At 40.4% G+C, this 11043-nt stretch overlaps 1 protein-coding gene across 1 annotated transcript; it reads left to right on the forward strand.

Annotated features, from left to right (window-relative positions):
• Window positions 1-5934: 5934 nt before the first annotated feature.
• Window positions 5935-9677, forward strand: LOC104994238 (chromosome unknown open reading frame, human C15orf48). Its single transcript, XM_010847755.1, has 5 exons — window positions 5935-6079; window positions 6218-6278; window positions 6433-6518; window positions 7696-7756; window positions 9309-9677. Exons 2-5 carry the CDS (start codon window positions 6243-6245, stop codon window positions 9375-9377), a joined length of 252 nt encoding a protein of 83 aa, XP_010846057.1. The 5' UTR covers window positions 5935-6079; window positions 6218-6242; the 3' UTR covers window positions 9378-9677.
• The last annotated feature ends 1366 nt before the right edge of the window (window positions 9678-11043 follow it).

Raw genomic sequence — 11043 nt, forward strand, 5'->3', positions numbered from 1 at the left:
CTTGATGAAGGTGAAAAGTGGAGAGTGAAAAAAGTTGGCTTAAAGCTCAACATTCAGAAACAAGATCATGGCATCCGGTCCCATCACTTCATGGGAAATAGATGGGGAAACAGTGGAAACAGTGTCAGACTTTGTTTTTCTGGGCTCCAAAATTACTGAAATTAAAAGACGCTTACTCCTTAGAAGGAAAGTTATGACCAACCTAGATAGCATATTCAAAAGCCGAGACATTACTTTGTCAACAAAGGTTCGTCTAGTCAAGGCTATGGTTTTTATTGTGGTCATGTATGGATGTGAGAGTTGTACTGTGAAGAAGGCTGAGCGCCGAAGAATTGATGCTTTTGAACTGTGGTGTTGCAGAAGACTCTTGAGAGTCCCTTGGACTGCAAGAAGATCCAACCAGTCCATTCTGAAGGAGATCATCCCTGGGATTTCTTTGGCAGGAATGATGCTAAAGCTGAAACTCCAGTATTTTGGCCACCTCATGCGAAGAGTTGACTCACTGGAAAAGACTGATGCTGAGGGATTGGGGGCAGGAGGAGAAGGGGACGACAGAGGATGAGATGGCTGGATGGCATCACTGACTCGATGGACGTGAGTCTGGGTGAACTCCGGGAGTTGGTGATGGACAGGAGGCCTGGCGTGCTGTGGTTCATGGGGTCGCAAAGAGTCGGACACGACTGAGCAACTGAACTGAGGTTGGTCATAACTTTTCTCCCAAGAAGCAAGTGTCTTTTAATTTCATGGCTACATTCACCATCTGCAGTGATTTTGGAGCCCCCCAAAATAAAGTCTGTTTCCACCATTTCCCCACCTATTTGCCATGTAGTGATGGGACCAGATGCCATGATCTTAGTTTTCTGAATGTTGAGCTTTAAGCCAACTTTTTCACTCTCTTTCACTTTCATCAAGAGGCTTTTGAGTTCCTCTTCACTTTCTGCCATAAGGGTGGTGTCATCTGCATATCTGAGGTTATTGATATTTCTCCTGGCAATCTTTATTCCAGCTGTGCTTCATCCAGCCCAGCGTTTCTCATGATGTATTCTGCATATAAGTTAAATAAGCACAGTGACAATATACAGCCTTGACATATTCCTTTCCCTATTTGGAACCAGTCTGTTGTTCCATGTCCAGTTCTAACTGTTGATTCCTGACCTGCATACAGATTTCTCAAGAGGCAGGTCAGGTGGTCTGGTATTCCCATCTCTTTAAGAATTTTATAGAGTTTGTTGTGGTCCACATAGTCACAGTCTTTGGCATAGTCAATAAAGCAGAAGTTTTTATGGAACTCTCTTGCTTTTTCAATGATCCAACGGCATGTTGGCAATTTGATCTCTGGTTCCTCTACCTTTTCAAAATCCAGCTTGAACATTTGGAATTTCACAGTTCATGGACTGTTGAAGCCTGGCTTGGAGAATGTGAGCATTACTTTACTAGTGTGTGAGATGAGTGCAACTGTGCAGTAGTTTAAGCATTCTTTGGCATTGCCTTTCTTTGGGATTGAAATGAAAACTGACCTTTCCCAGTCCTGTGGCCACTGCTGAGTTTCCAAATTTGCTGGCATATTTGAGTGCAGCATTTTCACAGCATCATCTTTTAGGACTTGAAATAGAGTTCAACTGGAATTCCATCACATCCACTAGCTTTGTTTTTAGTGATGCTTCCTAAGGCCCACTTCGCATTCCAGGATGTCTGGCTCTAGGTGAGGGATCACACTATGGTGATTGTCTGGGTTGTAAACATCTTTTTTGTATAGTTCCTCTGTGTATTCTTGCCACCTCTTCTTAATATCTTCTGCTTCTTTTAGGTCCATACCATTTCTGTCCTTTATTGCTTTGCATGAAATGTTCCCTTGGTATCTAATTTTCTTGAAGAGATCTCTAGTCTTTCCCATTCTATTTTTCCCCTCTATTTCTTGAATGGCATTACATTAAACTCAAACTCCTTTCTGAGCCACATTACAGCATTAAACAATATGTACAGATGTGAGAGTTGGACCATAAAGAAGGCTGAGCACCAAAGAACTGATGCTTTTGAGTTGTGGTGCTGGAGAAGACACTTGAGAGTCCCTTGGACAGTGAGGAGATCAAACCAGTCAATCCTAAAGGAAATCCTGAATATTCATTGGAAGGACTGATACTGAAGCTAAAACTCCAATCTTGTGGCCACCTGATTCAGAGAGCCGACTCATTAGAAAAGACCTTGGTGCTGGGAAAGATTGAGGGCAGAGGAGAAGGGGGCAAAAAAGGATGAGATAGTTGGATGGCTCCATTGACTCAGCAGACATGAGTTTGAGCAACCTCCTGGAGATGGTGAAGAACAGGGAAGCCTGGCCTGCTGTAGTCCGTGGAGTTGCAGAGTCGGACACGACGGTGCAACTGAGCAACAACAGACCGTATGAAATTTAGCAAATCCGTATTTGCTAACCCTGGTAACAGTCAGCCACTGAAGGATGGGCATGAAGGAATAATGAAGATGTTCAATGAAAAAATATTTGATTTTTCTTACAAAGCCCAAGCTGGGCTGACTAAAATCTAAGTTAGATTCCTAGAGTGGGAACCAAGTAGCTGTGGTTTCATGCCCCTGCAAGTCTGGGTTACAGCTAATACCTTCTTGCCCCACCTTTCTGTCTTTATAAAAGCTTTCTGTTTGTACTACCTCTTGGAACACCTTTCTAGTTCATCAACTATTGAATAAAGTCAATTAGGTCTTAAAATTGACTCCGTTGAATTTTATTTTTTAATACTATATACAATTTATACATTTTTAAAACATTTTAATCTAAACATTTCCAAACATTTAGTAATATGACAAACTCCCACATATCTATAAGCTAGATTAAATAGTATTTTGCTAAATTTGCTTCATTTGTTTTCTAACTGAAGTATTTTACGGTAAATCCCATACATCATATTTCTTAATCTCTTTAAAAATGTGCTTTTAAAAAAAGCCCATAATACCATTATCACACCTGAGAAAATCAACAATACTCCTTTAATATTTCATCTCTGGTCTGTATTTAAGTTTCTCTAATTGCTCCCAAAATTACAGTTGGTTTGTTTATATTCAAATAAATATCCTCACCTTTGGTAAGATTTTTCAGAGCCCCTTAGAATTAATCACCTGTCTTTGGCACCAAATCACGTAAGAATTACATGGAAATTACTTACCCATGGAAAGTAAATTGGAAGAAACGTGATTTACCATGCCCCATTCCCAGGATAGTGCCTAGGCTACTATTACACAAAACTGCATTTTGAAAAGCAATGCTTTGGCAAAGCAGGGCTCTGAGTTTAATTTGGCTTGTGGGATCCTAGTTCCCCCACCAAGGATCAAACCCAGGTTCCCAGCAGTGGAATCTCAGAGTCTTAATCTCTGAGCCACCAGGGAATTCCCAAGGGCTACACATTTTAATTTTAACTTGTGGGTCATGATGGATTCCTATAGGATTTCCTTTTTCTCCTCCTTTCATCCTATAAACAATTTATCTTTAATTAAAATGAGACTTTTCTTAGAACCTTCTGACAAGCTTTAGAAATTCTGCAGAAGGAGCATTAAAAGGCTTCTTTGATTCTGTTCAATACAAATTGTTCAGTTCAGTCACTTAGTTGTGTCTGACTCTTTGTGACCCCATGGACTGCAGCACACCAGGCTTCCCTGTTCATCACCAATTCCTGGAGCTTGTTCAAACTCATGTCCATCAAGTCAGTGAGGCCATCCAACCATCTCATCCTCTGTCATCCCCTTCTCCTCCTGCCTTCAATCTTTCCTAGCATCAGGGTCTTTTCAAAGGAGTCAGTTATTCTCATCAGATGGCCAGAGTACTAGAGTTTCAGCTCCGGCGTCAGTCCTTCCAATTAATATTCAGGACTGATTTCTTTTCAGATGGACTGGTTGGATCTCCTTGCAGTCCAAGGAACTCTCAAGAGTCTTCTCCAACACCACAGTTCAAAAGCATCAATTTTTAGCGTCCAGCTTTCTTCATAGTCCAACTCTCAGATCCATACGTTACTACTGGAAAAACCATAGCTTTGACTAGATGGACCTTTGTTGGTAAAGCAATGTCTCTGCTTTTTAATGTGCTGTCTAGGTTGGTCATAGCTTTACTTCCAAGGAGCAAGTGTCTTTTAATTTCATGGCTGCAGTCACCAGCTGCAATGATTTTGGAACCAAAAAAAAAAAAAAAAAGAAAGTCTCACTGTTTCAATTGTTTCCCCATCTATTTGCCATGAAGTGATGGGACTGGATGGCTGGCATGAGCTTCCTTTTCTGAATGTTGAGTTTTAAGCCAACTTTTTTACTGTCCTCTTTCACTTTCATCAAGAGGCTCTTTAGTTCTTTACTTTCTGCCATAGGGGTGGTGTCATCTGCATATCTGAGGTTATTGATATTTCTGCTGGCAATCTTGATTCCCACTTGTGCTTCATCCAGCCTGGCATTTTGCTTGATGTACTGAGTCAGTTAAGTAGGCAGGGTGACAATATACAGCCTTGATGTACTCCTTTCCTGATTTGGAACCAGTCTGTTGTTGCATGTCCAGTTCTAACTTGCTTCTTGACATGCATGCAGATTTCTCAGGAGGCAGGTCAGGTGGTCTGGTATTCCCATCTCTTTAAGAATTTTCCATAGTTTGTTGTGAATACAAACTACAAAAAAGTTTTAATTTTCTTTGAAGTAATCAATACACATCTCCAGTTACAACTTGGATTACACAGGAAGAATTAGGTGGTAGTAACTGGGTTAGAAGTTATATTTATGTTCTGCCATATATAAAACAATTATTTGCAAATAACAATTACTATTGATTGAACGCCTACCTCAGGCAAAACAGAATGCTATATTCTTGGCATACAGTCTACCATTTTTTCCAATTCCCTGCTGAGCTAGGTTTGTCCCCATTTTATAAGAGCCATAAAGCCTAAGCAGTTTCCTTGAAGTCAGTCAGCTAATAAAGTGTGGCAGGGGGGGCCAACTGACCTGAACTCAGGTCAGTTTGAATGCAAAGTCCATGACTAGAACTAAAACCAGGTAACAGAGCTGGATCTGGCCCTTCACAGAACACTGTTTTTGATTTTACATTAACTTATATATAGCTTGAACTTCAAACAGTTTTAAAATAATTTTTTAAAAATAACTTTTTAAATAACTGAGCTTGCACTCTTGTCTTAATTTCAGTTGCTAAGAGTGGGGTGCAGAAACAACAGTGATATTGTCAGACAGAACTGGGCTCTGATTGCATCTCCACCACTTACTGGCTATATGACTAGAGCATCTCTGAGCCTAAAAACTTGCGAAAATGTCGAAAAGATTCTGTACAGCGTCTGGCACACAGATTATGATTTAATTATTATTCCCGTGATTCTGCAGCCGCCTGCATGTTCCGTGCAAGGCTTGTCTGCTAGCTTAGGGGTGAGTTAAAACCGGACAAGACAAAGCCAGCCTCCAGAGTCGTCTAAGAAATCTTCTCTTGGAAATCTCTCCAGTTGATTCTTTTTGTTTCTTCTCCCTCACATCCTGATTTTTTTTTTTAATGGTTAAAAAATCAAGACAATGAGGAATTATTCTGAAAGGAACTTTACAGTTTACATGTGTGCCACATCCCATTTTTGGAGCTTTTAATGTGACTTGGATTAATTCTAATTTACTTGCCTGCACCAAGGAGCCTCCCATGCGACCCCCGTTTCTGCGGCTCCTTTTCCGGATCTCCTTTTAGAGGGGCTACTTTTCACCAGTTTTGGCTATCCGAGCTCTCCTGGTTCTCAGTTGCAGGGGCGCTAACGGTCAGCCTCGGCTCGCTCCGAGCGGAGGTTGAGAACCGTGGCGGGCGGCAGGGGGCGCTCGCGTCCGGCTGCTCGGCGACTGAGGACACGGAGTCCTGCAGGGGGCGCCCAGTTGCCGGGCACCCGGCAGGGAAAGCAAGTCAAGCCCCGCACGGCCCCCGCGCGTCCCGCGTGATCAGAACGCTCCGGCCGGCCTTCCGGAGCGGGCGGGGTTGCTATATAAGCCGCGGGGGTTGAGGTCAGGATTCGGTTCTGGGCGTTGGCATCGTCCGCTCGTGAGGTCCCTCTGGATCCCCCAGGTGAGCCTCCCTCGGTTGAAGGCGCTGATCATCTGGCTCGAGGCTGGCTTTGGGATACGTTAGCCGGTTTGGTGCCTACCAGGTTGAGTCCTAATAGCTGAGTTTTGATCAATATCTTGGATTTTTTCCCCACTATAGATTTGGATTCTACTCTTAAGTCATCATGGGCTTTTTCCAACTCCTGATGAAAAAGAAGGAAGTAAGTTTTTAAAGCAATTGAAAATTGTGACTAAAAAGATTAACTTTTAAAAATGAACAGATGGTGCCGATTTGGAGAAAATATAAAATGATATAGAGCTATTCTATTTCAAGTGTTTCGCATTGAAACATCAGAATATTTTATTCTCTGTTAGCTTATTCCTTTGGTGTTTTTCATGACCGTGGCAGCTGCTGGAGCTTCGTCATTCGCTGTGTATTCCCTTCGAAAATCCGATGTGATGTAAGTAAGCATTCATCATTTATTGAAACGTTTTTAGTAGTGTTAGGTTGACTTTCAGTTTATGAAATGCATGGTATCAGTTTCCTGGTTTTTCCCAGAGAATAAGAATGTCGAATTGTGAATTGGGAGTCAGGGCCAGAAAGCATCCAGGTTTCAGAAGGCTATTAAATGATGATATTGATGGAATAAGTTTGTTTCTTGTATCTAAATAGCCTTTCATCCATTTCAACCTTTCATCCTCCTCTTCTCCTGCAGCAAAATAAAGTTTTTTTTTTTAAACATACATTTTGAAATGTAAAGTTCTTGGATAGTCTTTTGGGATATGTATTATCAATCTTAAATCATCATTTTAATGACATTTTAAAATGTCAGTTTACTAGAAAGGTCTTTCCTAATGTGGTAAAGTTGACTGATTCAGTTGTCTACAATAAACCTAATTTCAGCCCTGGATATAAGGTAAAATACCATGTATCCTGGAATATACTGCTGCTGCTGCTAAGTCACTTGAGTCGTGTCTGACTCTGTGCCACCCCATAGATGGCAGCCCATCCCTAGGATTCTCCAGGCAAGAACACTGGAGTGGGTTGCCATTGCCTTCTCCAATGCATGAAAATGAAAAGTGAAAGTGAAGTCGCTCAGTCACCTACTCTAAGCGACCCCATGGACTGCAGCCTCCCAGGCTCCTCCGTCCATGGGATTTTCCAGGCAAGAGTACTGGGGTGGGGTGCCATTGCCTTCTCCGTCCTGGAATATAAGGAACAGAAAAACTGAAACTCATCTTGGCCCGGTGCAGAGCTCCATAGGCAGTAATGGGAGGTTCTGGCAGTTTACCACCTACAGGGTTCAAGCTGAGCCCTTCTGCCCCTCCCAGAAACTGGGGCAAGAGCTTAATTTGCTTGCTCTTAGCCTGGCACTTCTGCTCTGATTGCTCTCAGCTTATGAAAACATTTTCCAGTCTAGCCCCATAAAGGCACTACAGACCTTTTACCCTGCAGAGGAATTAATCCTTAATGTGTGAGCCAAACTGTGAAGCTTTTTGAAGAACTGTTCCATCAATTTCAGTTAGCAATGAATGCCTGAGTATGCACTCTGAGTCTGTCCCTAGAGTAGTATAAACTCAATATCAGAGTTGGTTTAAATGCACTTTAATGTTTAATCAGCTTTCTTTTTCTTTTAGCCTTGATCGAAAAAGAAATCCAGAACCTTGGGAAACTGTGGATCCTACTGTACCTACAAAGGTATTGCTACATTAAAATGTGATTTATACTTAGCCCAAATCTTAGCACCTTTGTCTGCAGAACAGATGTAATACCTTTCATGTTTAGGGCGCCATTTAGTGTAGTGTTAAAAGAGAGTGCTGTAGGATTGTGGAGATCTAGTTCACATCCTTGCTCTGTTATTCACAGGTGATTTTAGACAACTTGGTCTCTCTGAGGTTCTCAGAATCTATAAAATGGGCACAGTAATATTAGGCCCTGCCTCAGAGATTAGAGGCTTAAAGAAGATAAAGTAGATAAAGCCCTTTAGCATGGTGTCTGGCCCACAGTAAGCACTCAGATAATTAACTTTTATCATTATTATGATACATCATCTCCTTTTTTAACTTGATTTTTATTTTATGTTGGAGCATAGTTGATTTCCAGTGTTCTATTACAATAGTTTCAGGTGTACAGCAAAGTAATTCAGTTATATAAATACATATATCCACATACATACATATATCCATTCTTTTTCCAATTCTTTTCCCATATAGGTTATTACAGAATACTGAGTAGAACTTCCTGTGCCATACATAGGTCCTTGTTGTTTATCTATTTTATATAAAGAAGTGTATATATGTCAGTCCCAGACTTCTGTTTTAGCCCTTTCCCCCTCTTTCCCCTTTGGTAACCATAATTTTGTTTTTGAAATCTATGAGTCTGTTTATGCATAATCTCATTTTATCCACTGTTTATCAAAAGTTAATATAAGGTCTATTGTGATAAATAACAGGAACTCCTAAAAACAGCAGTGGCATTCTCTGTAAGCAAAATTAGCTAATATCCACTCATCCAAATGAGTAGATTTTTAAGACTATTGAAAAGACTTTTTTACATTTTAAATATTTTGGAAATAAACATGTAGTCTGTTGGAATGAACACGACTTAAAATTGTCTCCAAAAAGTTACGTGTGTGTGTGTGTTTGTGTTTAAACAAAGCATTCTAATGACACAGCTTGACTTAGAGAAGGGCGTCTAGGATCTTTAAAGCTACCTACATCTCCCTGTTCCTGGGGGAATAGAAAACCTGTGCGAATAAATGAGAATCTCTGAATGTGAGTTCTTTGGAAGTCAAGACTTGTCCTCAGCTCTCCGTCTTTCCCCTTATTATGTAACTTGGATCATTTGTACCTTTGTTGAGTAAATATGTGAGGAAATTTTAAGTGCCTAGCTCTGTGCTAGGAACATTATATAGCCACTCACATGGAACAGATACACTTTTTGAACTTTATAGTCCACATAAAATCATAGGAAATAAAAAAATCTAGAACCTGTTAAATGAAAATGGGGTATATGTATATAATCTTTCTCGCTAATCCTGTAACACTCAGGAACCCAAAGACTTTATTTAGAGGGATAGAACCAGTACATGTTACTGTTTTAATTAGAGATGGGAAGAGGTGATTCTTTGGCTGCAAATGTTATGGTGATACTTTTTCCAGAGGGAACTATGTACAGATCTGAAAAGGGGACCTGAGGATGGACAGATCCTAACAAAACATTTTAATTTTGTTTTATTTACTTTTTAAAGCTTGTAACAATCAACCAAGAATGGAAGCCCATTGAAGAGTTGCAGAAGGTCCGAAGGGCAACCAGGTGACCAGTCCTCGCCTTTTTCTTCCAAAGAGTACTCTATGAATCTAGTGGAAACACTTCTGCACAGGCTAGATTATGGATACCAGTGTGCGGAAATGCTTCTGCTACATTTTTAGGGCCTGCCTACGTTTTTGGACTCTGGATAAGGAATTATAAAGGTAGCACAGCATAACCACATAGTCCCAAAATAAGACTCTGTGTTGTTTTGTGTATTGAAATTTTTGTGTTTATAATGCCTAAATGTTTTTGCCTATAAAGATTTGTTAAATTTGATTGTCTATAATAAAATACAATTTATGCAAGATTTCTTAAAGATCAGGTACATATTTAAATGGAGGGGAAAGATTTTTTTTTATGGGAGATAAACACATTTTGAAGCATGGAGATTCACTTTTAAATTTTATTTATTTTTAATTTTTAAAAGATCTTCTTCTTCTTTTTTTTAACTTATTTTTTTGGTCATGCCACACGTCATGTGGGATCATTCTCCCACCAGGGATTGATCCTGGGCCTCCAGTGAAAGCTCTGAATCCTAACCACTAGGCCACTGGGTACCTTCATGGAGCTTCATCTTTTAAAAATAACACCTCATGCAAATTTCTGTATAATTTTTCCAAATTCATTCATTCACCAGAGATCTGTTGAATATCTGCTGTTAGCCACGCACTGTTTTGTGCAGCCGAGATAAATCAATGAACAAAACCAAATTTTGGAGGGAGAGGACTAAAAGATGGCAAGTACAATGAAGAAAGTGAAGACGAGATGGAGTATGAGATTTTGGGATTCGTCTTGGAGGAAGTACTGGGATTCTGGCGGTGGTGGGAATGCGGTGTATGTGAGACTGGCCCTCCAAATGCCAAGGCTGACAGTGGTGCTCATGTGGGGAGGGGAGGATGGAGGGCACCCCACAAGTTTGGGGCTTCTCTTCACTCTGGTCACTGGTCCAGGGAGATCAAAGATGCAATCAAATCCAGCATGCCCCTTGGCGCTCCCCCTTGACTGTTCCTGAAAAAGAGACCAAATAGAAAATAGCTTTTCATTAACTTTTTTAAAAAATTGAGATATAATTCACAGAGCATGGTATTTAAAGTTCACAATTTGGTGGTTTTTTAGTAAATTCATGAAGTTTTACATTTCCAGCACCTAATTCCAGAACATCTTCATCACCCCAAAAGAACCTACTTCTGATCCCTCTGTCCCCAACCTCAGGCAAACACTAATCTTTGTCCCTATGGATTTGCCTATTCTCTGCACTTCAGATAAATAGGATCACGCCTTATGTGACCTTGGTGCTTAACTCTTAACAGCATAATGTTTTCAGGATCCCTCTGTGTTGTACCATGAATCAGTACTTTGGTCCTTTTTATGGTTGATATTCCATTGTGTAGATATACCACATTTTGCTTATCCATCAGCTGACAGACATTTGGGTTGTTCCTACCTTTTGGCTGTTACAAAGAATGCTGCTGTGAACAGCCATGTGCAAGATTTTGTGTAGCCATATATTTTCATTTCTCATGGGTATATACCCAGGTTCATTGACTCATAAAAATCATAAGTCCCTTTTTCTTAATTTCCATTTGAACATAATAGAAATTTAAGAGAAGGGCTAAATTCTAACCACCTTCAGGGCAATAAAAATTAGCTAGATCTTACTAGATACTTGGCAA

The sequence above is a fragment of the Bison bison genome, unplaced genomic scaffold (genome assembly GCF_000754665.1).
Source record: "Bison bison bison isolate TAMUID 2011002044 unplaced genomic scaffold, Bison_UMD1.0 scf7180017864254, whole genome shotgun sequence".
In the NCBI taxonomy this organism is placed as follows: Eukaryota; Metazoa; Chordata; class Mammalia; order Artiodactyla; family Bovidae; genus Bison; species Bison bison.